We start from the raw sequence: 15,753 nt of genomic DNA, 5'->3' as shown, positions 1-15,753 counted from the left end.
TAACTTTGCAAATAAAATGGTACTTTAAAAATAATTTTTGGAGTACAAATGAAATCATTATCATTATTCCAGTTTTATAGCAGTGGAAAATGAAATGGGCTGGGTTTGGGCTCATCTATTAATCTTCCACTGATAGAATTTGGGGGTTTCTGTCTTGCCCCTAGGGAGAAAAAAAAAAAGGCGGGGGGGGAGTTGAAGGGAAAGGAAATATGAATGCACATCACAATACCTAGAAAGTTCATTTTAAAAGTTTAGCTCAAAGGAAAGATCCCAAAATAGGAAAAATCATTTTTTCAGTTCAGACTTGTTAATTAAATCAGACTTGTTTCAGGCTAAATTCTAGCTGATCTAAGGAGAGGATGCAAACTATATACACATATGCACACATTTTCTTAGTTCCTGACTTTAAGAGAGACATGTTATTTGATGTGGCTGACCGATTTTTAAGTGTATCAATAATGTATATGGATCCAAAGCCAAAAACTGGCTCAAAAAAAATCACACGTGGCTTGGAGAGGAGTAACATTCACAGCACCCAAGAATTACAATACAAAAGACTTAAAGGGTGATTTGCTTTTTTTACCTAAGAAAGGGTTTTTAAAAAGCACAAGAGTCTTCCTTTCATGTAGAGGTACAGATATCTTCCTACAAGTACCAGCAATTTCAACGTACTTTCAAAATACTGCTTTCCAACCCTTATTCTTGGGTAAGTGGCCAACCAGAGAGAAAACACAGCTTTTTACAATTAATTCACTTAATTAGCATGGTAAGAACTTGCCTTGGTCTTTGCTGCCTTCACAAGGATGTCGTAATTTGATGGGGGAGGAGCAGGATGTTTCCGGAGCAAGGCAAACTCCGGGAACTCATCGTAAATTTTTTGTGCTACGGAGACATTGGCAAGCAACATAAACTCTTCAACCATGGAGTTTGTTTCTCTATCAACATAAAATATTTTGTATTGTTAGAAAAGCATTAAATATTTACTTTGAGTGCCTAATGAAGAAACATTCCACCATCCTAACAACATTATATAACAGTAACTAGCGGTTTTGAACATTTATACAATTAGGCAAACATTTTTAAGACTAAAAACGTAACAATTATTTACTAAGTTTCAAATACTGAGTCAGAAGGAAAAAAATCTAAACTATTCTAAAATAACAAATTATATTGAAGAAAAACGCTCTTTAAAATGCCCCAAAAGACCAACAGATAAGCCTCTTGATTTCTTCCAAAGAGTACTGTTCAAATATTGTGCATATGAAGTTTGAAAGCACCACATTGCACACCATTTAGTCATGACGGTATACATAACTAAGTGTAGATTTTAGCACAGAAACTAAGTAGTAGTATGAGAGAAAGCAAGTATCGAGCTTCAGAAATTGAATCAGTAGCTCCACTTCTAGAACTCCTCAGTCTGTATCACTCTGCGCATGTGCAATAACTGCTCTGTTTTTCTTAAGGTTTCAGTAATCCGTAACTCCGAGTTCTACTTTCTCTCCTTTGTTAAAACCAGAAGAGCATCACAGAGAAGCCAGTGGGACATAGTGAGTTTGGACCTTAGTGCTCCATTAAATCAGTAGTAAAGACTTAAGTTCATACATGAAGCATACAGTTCAAAACTTGCTTCATAAACAGTGCAGAAAAAGAGAGAAGAATTCTCTTTTCTAGGATCGTCTTGCCCAGAGAAGTTGTGGATGCCCCATCATCGGAAGTGTTCAAGGCCAGGTTGGACGGGTCTTTGAGCAACCTGATTTAGTGAAAGATGTCCCTGCCCATGGCAGGAGGCTTTGGACTATATGATCTTTAAAGGTCCCTTCCAACCCAACCCAACTCATTCTGTAATTTCATGATTGTCCTGCGCTATTATATGAACTCTGTACACTATTAAGTAAATGTTGCTACTTAAATATGCCTTTAATTCCATCCCTGCCCTGAATTAACTAATTGAGGAAAATAAAATGCATACTTGAGCTCCTTAGTCTGCAGATCAATAGGATCGTGAGTTTCACTGTCCATGTGGAAACGAACTTCTGGTGAGGAAAGTGTCAAGGCTCTGGAAGACAGTAAGTGGTATTAACAAATTACAGTAAAGCAGAAACACCAGCTGAGTTGCAGGCCTGTACACAACATCTGCGTTTATCATGAAAGTGTAATTTAAAATTAGCAAAAATTAAAAATACAACTGTGGAATTAATGTTCAAATTAGCCAGAATTATGATGCTGACACATATCAATATTAGCTCCTAAAATTTCAAATGCTACTCCTCTGGTTGTGTTTTTATAATGACTGTAAAGAGATCCATATTGATTGATTTTGTGAAGGAAAAGTTAATATCCCATGTTTATATTTTTGGGGAAATCAAGATAGGCATTTTTATGCAAATCAAAATGGCAAAATACTTCTCTTTCAAAAGATTTTCACTGGAAAAATGGACACGGAGGACCATTATACAGTTTGACAGCAAAAAATGGCCAGAGAAAAACCAGGATAAAAGGTAACAGGGACACTGCACAGTTTACCCATTATCAATTCTTTTCTTCTTCAGAATTTTTGCTAATTTGTTTAGTCCACGTAGGCTGGTAGTAATATCATCATTCATAGCTGCTGAATCAATTCTCATCTGTGCTTCGGCATATGTAAGAGAAGCCTTGAAGAGGTTAAAAACAAAACAAAAAAAAAAACCAAAAAAGAGAGACACCATGATACATAATTGAATACTGAAAAGAAAAACATAGTTCTGTTGCAGAAACTACAGTTTGCTGTCAAAGTTGGTTCACAATAATAGAAAGCTTTACATTCAACACCTAAATGCATGTCATTCTCGAAGAGTAATGACAAAAACAGGACAAAACAGGACAGACCTAAGCAAGATATTAAGAAATACCAGGCAGTTACAGTGGTTTTTTTTATGCTGATCACAGATCTATTTTATACATCAGAGGTCTAATTTTCAGAAATATATTAAATACCTACAGAGTGTACTGAATTTAACTTAAAATTATGACTAGCTGGTATATACCAACCATGTCCAATATATATATATCAATACATTTATACTTTTAAAATGAAATATCATAACAAAGTAACCACGCAAAAAACATCGAGGCCTTTGAGATTTAAAATAACAGGGCAGAATCGAACATTTTATTTTTAGAATTTTCTAATTCTAAGAAAATTTAAATCAATAAACAGAAAGAAGAAAACTTCATTATCAAGTCTGTTGATCATTGTTTTTATAAAAAGGTCTCCAGCTTTTTTTCAGAAGTATAATAATGTTTATGTGACTAACCTTGGAATTAATAATACTCTTCGTAAATCTGGTTTTTAGAATTTCAGCTTTATGGTTCATCTCCCATATACATGAAAATGCAAGCCTATGAGAGAGAAATCTGTTAAAATCCACATATAAACACCTGGAGTTTCTTGTCAGGATCAAAGTATGGATCATATACATGTACCTGTCCACATTAGATCTCAGGGAGCATAAATTGGAACTGAGTAACTCTGGAACCATATCAATCCTCTGCAAAGTAAAGAATAAAAATCATGACTAGTTATAAGTATGTATTTTAATTTCCTGACTTTTAATATACTAAAAGCTTGGAAACAACAAATTACTGTATTTTTTTTGCTAAGAAAGCTCAGATTTCTGAAAGAAAAGTAAGCTACTTTAGAGGAAATTCATTCCAAGATCGATTTTAATTATCAATTTTTTAGTAACAGTTATTTCTGAAAAGAAATTGTGGTCTGTGAGAAATAAGTTAATATAAACAGGACTAAGTGTACAGTTGTAATGAATACAAATCATAGGAAACAACAGCGTTTTAGCTACCACAAGAAAAAAACCAATAGAAAAGGCAAAACCAGGCCACTTCCGCAATTCCAGATCGATATTAAAACAGTAGTCCAGTTTCAGAACTACATTATTAATGCTTCAAACAGGAGTTGAAAAGTATATTCTCCAGATAATGGATTTTAAAAAAAAAAATAAAAATTAAAAATGTCTCCCTCTTGCTGTGCACACTGAATGACAGAAAGCACCTTCATTTTGATAGTCTTAGGCAAATTAAGTGCAGCCCAAAGGAGTCTATACTTTTTTTTTCCCCTTAGTTGAGAGATAATGTCTCTACTCCCAAGAATTAAAAGAGGAAAGCAATGAAAAATCCAACCTCTTAATTGTACATAAAGCTTTTTATATAGAGAACAATTACTTTTTCACACAGATATACTGTTGTTCCTCTCTTTGCCGACTCCTCATCCAAAGCATTTCCTGGGCGAATAAAATGACTGACGTCTGCAATATGTACACCAACCTAAAAAACAAGCATCCCATTATGCATCTTATGAAACAGAAGTAGTTCTCAACATGAAAGAAACTTTCTCAAGTTTTTATTTACAACCCAGTTTACCCATTCCCAGTTCCCTTCAGCAGCTCCTATATTTAGTAATAGGAATAGTTAAGACCTATCATACCAATATTAAAAAAAAATGAATAGTTGCAGCAATTATGCAAAATAAGGGCATGCACACATTTAGTGGAAAGTTATACTCATTACCAATGCAACTCTTCTTGCCTGGGAGCTCAAATAACCTTTTTCATTTTCTTCAAGGCTCACTGCAAATTTGTTGTTGCTTTTCTGTTTGCTAGACCTTTCATTTTGGCACACTATACTATTACAATTACAAATTAATTTATAACGAAGAAAACCTGACTAAATCAGATATAAGGGGGTAGAGAGCTGGTGTTAAGTCTGTAGCTTTTTTATGCTTTTTTTTTTTTTAAATAAAATAATCATTCCTTAGGCACTACAGCAGTAGCTTCACTTTTTCTACTGATAATTTTTTACCCTAGCTGTAGATATCCATGTTTATACTTAGCTAAAGCAGTAAATAAATTATATGTTAATTTCCCATGCCAAACGAGCAGACAGCAGGGCGAATTTAGGCGACATTAAATTCCCACTTCTGACACTGATGTAATACAAATCAACTCCCTTTCTTTATTACCATCTTGCAGTTGTGCAAACACCATTAATTTCTTTTACAACAGATGTGGAGCTTTGCTCATGTCATTTACTATTACCACTACTACACTCTTCGTAAAATAAAGGAGGAAGTAAATAAATAAATAAATGACTGGCTTGATTAAAAAAAAAAATCAAAAAACAAAAAACCAATACCTCTATATTTCCATTTTCTACTTCTCTACAATGTAATGCATCATCAATATCCGTACAGCCAGGAGGATCAACACTACAAACATACAGATGCCTTAAGTCCTCCCTGTATTTCATATCCTGAAATTTAAAAAACAAGAACGTGTTTTTCAAGAGCATCTTCCATATGAAAGTAAAAACGATCATTTGAGAAAGGCACTTTGCATAAGATTTTCAAAAGCAACCAAGTATTTTCAGAGTGCTTTTTTCTGTCTTAGGACAAGATTTGCAGTAATATTTATTTATAAGATCAAAACAGACATGCAGAAGCTACAGTGATAGAAAAACTAAGACAGAAGATGATCAAGTACTGACAAAAATTCTGTTTTACAGCAAACAGGAAGAGAAACAGAATAAAACCACAATCTTTTCATGATCTTCACATCTTTATCAGCGACACGGATAGTGGGATTGAGTGCACCCTCAGGAAGTTTGCAGATGACACAAAGCTGAGTGGTGCGGTTGACATGCCTGACGGGATGCCATCCAGAGGGACCTGGACAGGCTTGAGAGGTGGGCCCATGTGAACCTCATGAAGTTCAACAAGGCCAAGGGCAAGGTCCTGCACATGGGTGGGGGCAATCCCAAGCACAAATACAGGCTGGGGGATGAAGGGATTGAGAGCAGGCCTGCCGAGAAGGACTTGGGGTGTTGACTGATGAGAAGCTTAACATGAGCCAGCAGTGTGTGCTCGCAGCCCAGAAGGCCAATCGTATCCTGGGCTGCATCAAAAGAAGCGTGGCCAGCAGGTTGAGGGAGGTGATTCTCCCCCTCTACTCCGCTCTCGTGAGACCCCACCTGGAGTACTGCATTCAGCTCTGGGGCCCCCAACATAAGAAGGACATGGACCTGTTGGAGCGAGTCCAGAGGAGGACCATGAAGATGATCAGAGGGCTGGAGCACCTCTCCTATGAAGAAAGGCTGAGAGAGTTGGGGTTGTTCAGCCTGGAGAAGAGAAGGCTCTGGGGAGACCTTATTGCAGCCTTCCAGTACCTGTAGGGGGCCCACAAGAAAGCTGGAGAGGGACTTTTTACAAGGGCAGGTAGTGATGGGACAAGGGGTAATGGCTTTAAACTGAAAGAGGGTAGATTTAGATTAGATATAATTTAGATTAGATATAATCTTCACTATGAGGGTGGTGAGGCACTGGAACAGGTTGCCCAGAGAAGTTGTGGATGCCCCATCCCTGGAAGTGTTCAGGGCCAGGTTGGATGGGGCTTTGAGCAACCTGGTCAAGGGAAGGTGTCCCTGCCCTTGACAGGGGGGTTGGAACTAGATGATCTTTAAGGTCCTTTCCAACCCAAACCATGCTATGATTCTATGATCTCAGAATTAGCAGAACCAGGAATCAAGATTTTTTTAAGTGAAATTTTAACTATGTCCAGCTGGACAAATTGTTTAGGATATGATTGCCCTCAACTACTTCAGCTTTCTAAGGCTTAGATGTCTAGACAGCTGAAAGAACTGCACACTTTGGAAGTATGTACCTTTGTATGATGGCTACAAAAAGATCTCAGATAGGTATCTTAGACTAGACAACTGACTTTTAGACAGCTAATTTACACAAAGATCCCTCCTTCAGTTTCCACATTCAAAAGAATAGGACTAGGTAATAAATTATAATAAAAGCAGCCCATCTCAAAGAAATTAACATACACAAAATGCACAGAAAAAAACACTCAGCTCAGCCCAACACAAAACAAAAAAAACTAGCCCAGCCCAAAACAAAAACATACCATGGTCAAATTGTTCCCAGATGACATTTTTCCATACCTTTTAAAGCAACCATTTCCCATATTTAAGCTACTGGGGGAGAACCTGAAATTCACTAACAGCATTTAAAACGAGCAATTCTGCAAACACCAGTTTCTCTTTCTATAATTATTTTACTGGATTATAGCAGGATATATTAAAGTCTCCTCTCCTCAGATTATTTTAGTGATGACACAGGCTGCCACGTTTGGTTACAAACCTATTTGACAAGATGAAAAACTCTTAGGGATGATCTTATAATCATTTGAATCGTAGTCTCTCTCCTTTGCAAAAAAATTTTTTTTTTATATTTTTATTTTTTAATGAAACCTGTAATATGGTTTTTATCTTAAAATGTCTCTCTCTAACAAACACAGTTTTAGCCAAAACCCAAAAACTTGCAGAGGCCTTGTTTCCACAGGAAATCTGGCTGAAAGTCCACCCTAAGACAAAATGGTTTTGGACAACATTTTTCCTCTATTTTTGGTGCACTGGGATATCCAGGAATGTCACAGTTTTATTTGCAGGAGAAGACACAGTAATTATTACAATAATTTAAAAGTTATTACCTGTTCTGTAATGGTCCATGGCATTTTTGGTAGGAAACTAAGGACACCCTGGGAAAAAGGCTGATGAGGGACATCATGTTCAAGCAAAAGAACTTCTGTCTCGGTCTCCTTATCTCCAGCACTTCCCAAGTTCTTTACAAAATGACCCTGAGAAACAATATACATACATACAAATATACACAAGCACATCAGGCAATATTGTTTGCTCAAAAATAAGTATTCAGACCATTATCTCACAGGTTATTAGTATATTAAACTATACAGGAGTAATCTTTCCTTCTTCAGTCAGCTTTCTCATCTTTAAGAGAGAAATTTAATTCCAAACATTCAATTGATTCAGTAAGTCTGAACTTTGTACTTCCCCCTCTTTTCCTCAAATGGCACTAAATTCTCCACATCTAAGACTGCAAAAATTGTAAATGTAGCAATGCAGTTTTGCAGGAAAGAAAAAACATTGCTGCATAAGCAGCAAAACTAGTAAGGTCTAATTTCTCTATGGGTTTGTGTTGTGCCACACATCCCACTCCCTAGCACCACATTAACTCTACTTCCTTTCTCATGTCTCATCCTCTGCAGCAATGCTGTCATCGTCTTAACACTCCTTCCATATATTCCAAGTTTCCTTCATTTCTCTAAACATGGGTGAGAGCTGTGCTCTCGTTCATTACAAGCTATGCATTCCTACACAAGGCAACGGATGCCTCTTCAAAACCTAGTTAGTGTTCAACACAAATTGAAGCTAGTGTCCTCAATTTCTCTTATAACCTCCTGTTTATTTACAAAGAACTTTTAAGAACTTAATTACCTGTAACTCTGCCCCACTGGCAATACAACTGAATTTGGCCAAAGTGTTTGAAACTACTTGCCAGGATGGTCATCAGTGTATGGATGAGCAAAGCCACAGCGGAAGGTTCACATTTCTAGGAACCCAGACTAAAACAACGCGGTCCCTAGTTCGGCTAAATAAAACACCTTAGTTAGCACATATACGTTCACTGCAGAACGTGAGCACCAAGCACCAAGTATGATAGCCCATACCTGCTTTTTGGGGGTAAGACTAAGCTAAATAATTTCAAGACTTCCTTAATTTGCACCATCAAAGAATGGCACTCAAAGAACTTAAAATTCACATCAATGCTTTTTGAAGTTACTCAGCGTTGCAGATAATAATAAACATCTTACCTAATAAGCACATAAAAATGGGACAGATAAAAGTTCAGAAGAAAACACTTAAACTTACATTAGGATACCTGGAATTCCTGGGCCAACCATCAATAGCAACAACTATTCTTTGTCCTTCCAGTGTATCTGCTTGTCTTGTTTCTATTCGAATGCGAGGAATTCTGCGATCAGCTGGTGTAAACAAATGGCGCCTTGCCTATTAACAGCCAGAAAAAGGAACAAATAATTTCTAATTAAAGGAAAAAAAATATCTGCACCTACAATAACTTGCTTATTTCCTTACCTCTTTGATCTGTGATTTGGAAAGCATGCCACAAAACGGTCGCCAGTTTCGTTTTATAATGCCCACTACTTTTCCTGTAGGTCTCAGCATGTCCTTGCTAACAGCAGTCTTCAGCTGGTAGAAAACACATAGGTTAAAAACACAAAACTCTTTGAACTCATGTTAACGTGTTTGACTACCGCATGTATCTCAAACCTTGGTGGTAACAACTTATGTGTCACAATAGTGCCATAAATTCTATTATGACTTCATAAATGGAACTATGTCTCCCTGTGCTTTGCATGACTTTTAATATTTTTAGTATGTGACATGACTACTTTGTTGTGGTTTTGTTTTTGTTTAATGGACATTGTTTCAGAAAAACAAAGAACAGCAGAAAGACTCCGAAGAAATGTTACCTTGTTCCACTGTCTCTGCTTACTCCACAACTATCTCCATTTTCTTTTCCAAGCTATTATTATAATTTTTAGGAGCCCTTTAATGTTGCTTGAGAATTCTCCAGTAATTCTAAACACAGTCATTAAAAAACATTCCCATGGAACTCAGTGGGAAGATCATGTTTCTGAAGAAATGCAAATATTTGTTGGACAGGGTATACGTGTGTGCACTGCATGCACATTAAGCAGAATTACTGCAAGAAGCTAAAGAATATTTTACAACTGGTTCCAAACATATGCATTGCCTATAAAAGCTGACTGTCATCGTGATACAACATCTGTTTCTATTCTAGCAAATCCTTATCTGCACATCAGCATATAGTTTTGCATTATTACCTGACTACCACTCAGTAACTTTTAGATTTATTAAGTTTAACAAAGTGATGTGGGAATTTCCAATTGGGATTAATTAAAAAGTATCCATTTTATACATATTCACGTATTTAACGCAACTGTAGGACTACAATTAAGGTTTATAATTTCCATATTCACAATAGCTTTTAGGAGTCAGTATAAAAAGGATGTATAAATGTAAAGCCTAACAAACACTGTCAGGGTATTGCAGATTTCATCTCTCTCAACTTAAGTAAAAAATTATTTAATCCATACAATGTTTTCTTTCTCCTCTTCATTTTCAATGTCATCTTCATTCTGGCCATCATCCTGCAACACCACTGAGGACGGTGCCACCCATTCATCTCTTGCCAACAACTCCACAGCTACAATATCTTCATGAACTGCTCGGTTTAAATGTTTCAGTCCCTGTATAATTATCTGGATTTTTTAGAAAACAAAAAATGAAAATGCGTTGATGATGATGATTCATGACGATAGCAACAGAAGACCCAAATCAAAGCAGAGTAACAGAAGAGTATCCACGTATAACAGGCTCTGCAATCTAAAGAACATTTTAAGGCATATTTGTGAGGCATTTTCTTCCTCTGCTTAGGTTTCTTTCAGTAGTGATGATACTATTTCAGGATTCCAATTGCCTCTATAAAAATAATTTATTTTCCCCAGACTTTTTTTTTTTTTTTAAATCAGACAATTGTCCTATTTTTGCAGGCTAAGGGACTCCACAGACTACTGGGAGATAGGAATAAAAGAAACGGAGAGCCAGAGAAGCACCTCAGCTGCCACTACAAATAGGGAGGGAGGAGACAACTGCTGCTGCTTGGAAACAGCGTCTATACAACTGTACCAACAGAGAATCCAGTAGGCAGACAGCTGGGTTAACTGCTTGGAGGGGAACAGCCCATCTACTCATCACCAGGCATGAAAATAGCAGGGGAAATAAAGCGAGAGTCCCCCACAAGGGCTCACCACAGTTTTTCTGAAAATCCTCCTACAAACATGTTTCTCTGTCTTTCACCATATATTTCAAACTATTAAAAGTGTTATATTCAAGTCAATTGAAAAACTATTAACAACTAAGATTCAACTTTATCAAATACTTTATCAAAGCACAAAGTGTAATTTTAAAGACATTATTCACTTTTTGAAAAGATCGCAGTCAACATTTCAGTTGTCTGTACAAATAAACAGACAAAAACAAAGCAAAAAAGTCAGAAAAACACAGAAGAGGAAAAATTACTAAAATGCTCCTTTTTAACAACATCCATCACCATGAAAGAATTACATTTTAAGTCATTACTGAGGCTAGTTAAAATTCACAGCATGAAGTCAAAATTAAGAACTCACCTCTTTGTTTTCTTCAGCATCTCCATGAACCCAAACAGTAGCTTCAAGATAATTATCTCTGCTTGCCCTGTAAGTTCCTTGGAGGTAAATACCAGATTTTATTCCTTGCTGCAGTTTGCTAAGAGGAATATGTTCTGGGAAAATTATTTTTCCACTTTCTATTTTTTTCTTTAAAAAAAAAAAAAAAAAAGACATTTTCAGTCTTTTGTATTCATGATTATTCCAAAAGTGAGCTCAGGAACGTGACACTCAAGCTAGCAAACTCCAAAATTGTAACTATGTGTAGGTATGAATATGCACAATAATGAAAAACTATTATTAAGCAGTAATTTTTCTAATGAAGCATAAAAAGCACAAAGAACACAGAAACATGACAATTCTAGGAATGCTTCCTTTTCTTCTCCTGTTTGCCTGCAGTTACTTTAAAAGATACTGCACAAGTGACATACACTTTTACATTGATTTGGATATACTGACTAAACACATACTTACTGAAGAAAGTATTAGCATAGTACTACATAGTAAAGAGTATAGCACACAGTGTAAACATATACTGTGAGCTATATGGAGCATTATGAAAACACAATACTGTGATTAAACTTTGGAGCAGTCAGACAATTGGTTAAAGCTGAATGAACTACAGCTAACCGCTGAAAAGATCAGCTGAGCCCTCCACTTTCTTCCCACTCTTGCATGTTCCACTCCATTCCATTAGAACTAACTGATGAAATTAACCTTCCCATTTTTTGGTGGTGTTAGTTTTCGGCTATATCAGTCTTATGTGAAAATATAAGTCTTGGTTCTGATAAACACAAAGCACAAGGAAATAGAAGAGGATGTAGCAGCATGCACTTAAGTCAACTTAACTGATCACAAAAACCAGAGCTTTTGATAGAAAATGCTTTTGATCAATAAGTTAACATAAATTTTCAAATAATAGACACAAAACAAAGACCTAAATGGTTTGCAATATACACTTCTGTAGTTTTCATTTTGTTTCAATTTCTAATATTTATACACTTTCTTTAACCAATTGTTATTACTCTCATCTTCCCACCAGTTATCTAAAGCAAATGGCTTTTTACAAATAACTAGATACCTGCTAATAGGCATATAAGCAGCAGTAAAAACAGCTGCAATATTTCCTTTTTTCTCTTCAGCTGTCAAAAGTTGTACTGCCAAAATGGTAGTAAAGTCCAGAGTCCTCATTTTCTAAACTGATGCTATTAGCCTGACATATGGTGTCCAATAATATACTGCAAACCATTTGTGATTAATTTATTTTATAAAAAGAAAATAAAAACATACCCCTTCATCAGATACACAAGCAAGACGATCTACAAGATCAGGATTAGCTATCAAGCTTTTTATATACTCCTCACCTACAAAAGCACACACATAAATATTTATGCAAGAGATGCACGGGATTTAGGTATGAAGACACTGCTGAGATTGTATATCTGAGCAATAAATTTAACATACATGCCACTTCACTTACATGTATAAGCAGTTATCCCTTCCTCTAGAGCTTTCTCTTTATTAGTTCTGTCATTTGTTAAAAAGATGACTTGGATCTTCTCCTCATCCTGTATTTTCTTCAAGTGTTCATTGTACCATTTTACTGCTACTCGAATGGCTCTGTCATTGCGGTCATTAGAAGTTTCTCCTTGCTCTTGCTCTATGTATGTTTCTCTAAATAAATAAAAGGGGGGAAACAAAACAAAACAAATCCCAACATCTATCCATACTTACCAAAATTTTTCAGACAAACAAGATCAAGAGTGTGAGGCCAAAAGAATCATCACTGTACCAATTTAATAATAATAATAATACAACAATATAATAATTTTAATAATAATATATTTATACTATATATGTGTAACACTCTATAGGCCACTGAAGAAGGGTCAGGAGACGGAAGTCAAGAAAAATAGCAAGGAAGTGTTAATTTCTAATACAACCTTCTCACTGACGATTGAAGAGGACTGCATTCGAGATGCTAGAACTATGATACTGCAGTAGTGGAAACGACTTGTGAGCACAAATAAAGGCAAATTAATTGCTCTTCACATCTTAGAGCTTTCTGTCACAAATGAACAGATTTTTTAATGTTTTAAAGAGACACTAAAATGGAAAAGCATTATTCCATTGCCGAAGTTAGTCTTTATAAACTTTATTCAATATTCTAACCACCTTTTCATAATATATATGCTTACATTAATCATAAAACAGAAAAGCTCCTGAAACATGCAACTATTTCTCAATAGGATTCCTTAGAAGTATAGAGTTCTATGCACCTCAACCTTATGTTTTTTTTTTTTTACCTAGTTCACATGTTCCAGTTCTGTTTCCCAGTTTCTTTTACTGGACATCAGTACAACTTTACTATACCCTATTCCACACCTTACCGATGATGTTCATTGGTGAAAGAATAGAAATGTTTTTCAGGGTTTCCAATCACGTCTCTAATTCGCTTGTACACTGGTGCACTCCGATTCCTAACTTCTTGTAAGACTGTCTGTAGCACAATGACATTCTTAATAACAGGATCTTCAAGTATATCAATCTGAGGAACAAAATGGAAATGAATCAAAATTGTTGTTTAATTCTATCCAATAACAGGACTTGAAATATTTGTTTGGTTAATATGTAAAAAGCTAACATGAATAATGAGTTGCACTACTTCTGCCTTTTTCTCTCACTGTTGGGAAACTGAACAGTATATTAAACTGCTTCCTCCTGCTTGTGGGCAAAAGGTTCAAATAGGATTTTCCAGCCTCTTCGTGACCTGAATTTTGCTGGAGTGAAGATAAGGACTTATTCTGACTTCCAGCAAATTCAGCCCCAACATATGCAGGACTCCAATCAAATTTAAGGCCAGATGTACACTAGAAATCTTGTTTACATAAGATGGGTTCTTGTAAATTATAATCTTCGTAAACAAAATACATCTATGCACAATCTGACAGTAATCCAACATAATTTAAAGGCTATCTGGCATATGTCTTTGTGAGCAATGCAAACCATAAAATAGTATCTGACCACTGTTACACAGCTAACACGGACATGCCTAGGCATGTGTAGGCTTAAGATGTCAAAAAAAAATCCCACTGCTGCACTGCAATTTTAATTTCTGCACATTCAAATCAATTGGAATTCTGTCAGCTGCTCTTCACCTTTTCAAAGACTTTTTTTTGAGGAAATCCATTAAAAAATTTTCAGCACTTTTCTTTGCCAACTCCTGACAGCCGTGGTGTGCAAGAGAGACATACCTACACCAAAAATCCATGCTCCTATCAGGAGATAAAGGTGAGCTTAATTTCCTAAGCTTGTGGCAAGGAGCTGTGTGAACCCACCTCCAAAAAGAGACAGCAATAAGGCTCTAGAGGGCATGGCTAAAAGAATCAAAAAGCAATGCCAGACCAAGCTTCTCTGCACCTGATGTTATGATGACCTAAAAGATTTAGAGCCATGTTCGTAGGGCAAGAAATCCAATATTATTCTATGCACAAGCTGAATTACCAGGCCAAGTCTTACTGTTGCAATCCTGTTCCAGTTGCTAGGTGAAACTTTTCCTACTGTTACCGAGACTTGCTAATCCCCGCTGCTCCAGTTCATGGCAGCGTACCCCGGCACATTCTCAGAGCGCTCTGTAGTATGTATATACAAACTTTGCCAACAGACACCAAGAAGTCCATGGGTAACAGGCTGAAAACATCCCTTGACTTGCTGTTTTGGGAAGAAAATCCTTACTACCAACTTTTGGGATGGGTAACTGCTAAAACATGAGTGTTGTGCCCCTCTCCCGAGTAATCCATGTCGGGATTCATGAATTACTTCCAGTCTCCAACGTCTGCATGGGGCTTTCTTTCTACAGATGTATTCAAAAGCAATCAAAAAAAAAAAAAAAGTCAGGCATCTAGCTTGGGAATTCACTGCCTCCCAACCTGGAGTTCTGCTGCCTGCACTGCCCAGACTCAAGCCTTTGCACAATTAGTGACGGGCTGCAGAGTAAAGTTCATCCCATGCTTCCAGAGCTGTACATGGGATGGTTTTGCAGCCTCTATCCATTACTTGAAATCAATGTCACAGTATAAAGAACCTAAGCCTACGACAGTCTCTGAAAGAGAGAATAGGTATTTAGGACAATTCACGTTTACAGGAAAATTCAGTGACCACCTGCAGATCCCGACCGCTGCTTCAGAGCCTACTCACTCTCCTTGCCTGCCTTTACGTACCCACATCAGACCACAACAAACGAGAAAGATGTTGCTCTTTATTCCTACCGTTCAGGCAGCAAATTATAAAACCGGAAAGCAGTCTAAAACCGGACTATGGGAGATGCTGAAGGCCTCCTCAGTAGCTGGCAGGGAAAGAAAAGGCCACCCACCCGGCGATCAAGCAGACGCAAGCAACAAGGGGAAGACCCAAGCCCGACAGCGCACCGCTAAACACGCCCCTCCAGGAAGGATGCCCGAGCCCCAGGCCTAAGGGGAGCGGGGTAGCTCGCACCCACGCGGATTTAAGCAAGGCTGCAGCGGGGGTTAAGGCTCCGCAGGGGGGACGGCCGGGCCCAGAGGGAGGCGGCGGGCCCTCCCCGGCGCCCGGG

The 15,753-nt window shown here is 37.1% G+C and overlaps 1 protein-coding gene across 1 annotated transcript in view; it reads right to left on the bottom strand.

The window, feature by feature from the left end:
- Positions 1-14,842, bottom strand: part of DIS3 (DIS3 exosome endoribonuclease and 3'-5' exoribonuclease) — a 22,346-nt gene extending 7,504 nt beyond the window's left edge. The window contains exons 1-16 of the mRNA XM_009323528.1: positions 14,816-14,842; positions 13,553-13,710; positions 12,643-12,836; positions 12,453-12,526; positions 11,145-11,312; positions 10,053-10,217; positions 9,007-9,120; positions 8,782-8,919; positions 7,542-7,688; positions 5,185-5,301; positions 4,216-4,317; positions 3,463-3,527; positions 3,294-3,378; positions 2,524-2,651; positions 1,970-2,056; positions 779-935 (exon numbers count right to left, since the gene is read on the bottom strand). Of these exons, the coding sequence (XP_009321803.1) occupies positions 779-935; positions 1,970-2,056; positions 2,524-2,651; positions 3,294-3,378; positions 3,463-3,527; positions 4,216-4,317; positions 5,185-5,301; positions 7,542-7,688; positions 8,782-8,919; positions 9,007-9,120; positions 10,053-10,217; positions 11,145-11,312; positions 12,453-12,526; positions 12,643-12,836; positions 13,553-13,710; positions 14,816-14,842 (1,926 nt within the window). The remainder of the gene's footprint in view (positions 1-778; positions 936-1,969; positions 2,057-2,523; positions 2,652-3,293; positions 3,379-3,462; positions 3,528-4,215; positions 4,318-5,184; positions 5,302-7,541; positions 7,689-8,781; positions 8,920-9,006; positions 9,121-10,052; positions 10,218-11,144; positions 11,313-12,452; positions 12,527-12,642; positions 12,837-13,552; positions 13,711-14,815) is intronic.
- Positions 14,843-15,753: the final 911 nt, after the last annotated feature.

This window comes from Pygoscelis adeliae, unplaced genomic scaffold (assembly GCF_000699105.1).
Source record: "Pygoscelis adeliae isolate BGI_AS28 unplaced genomic scaffold, ASM69910v1 Scaffold44, whole genome shotgun sequence".
Taxonomy (NCBI): domain Eukaryota; kingdom Metazoa; phylum Chordata; class Aves; order Sphenisciformes; family Spheniscidae; genus Pygoscelis; species Pygoscelis adeliae.
Note: the sequence above shows the minus strand (reverse complement) of the source record. Positions and strands in the feature narration are given on the sequence as shown.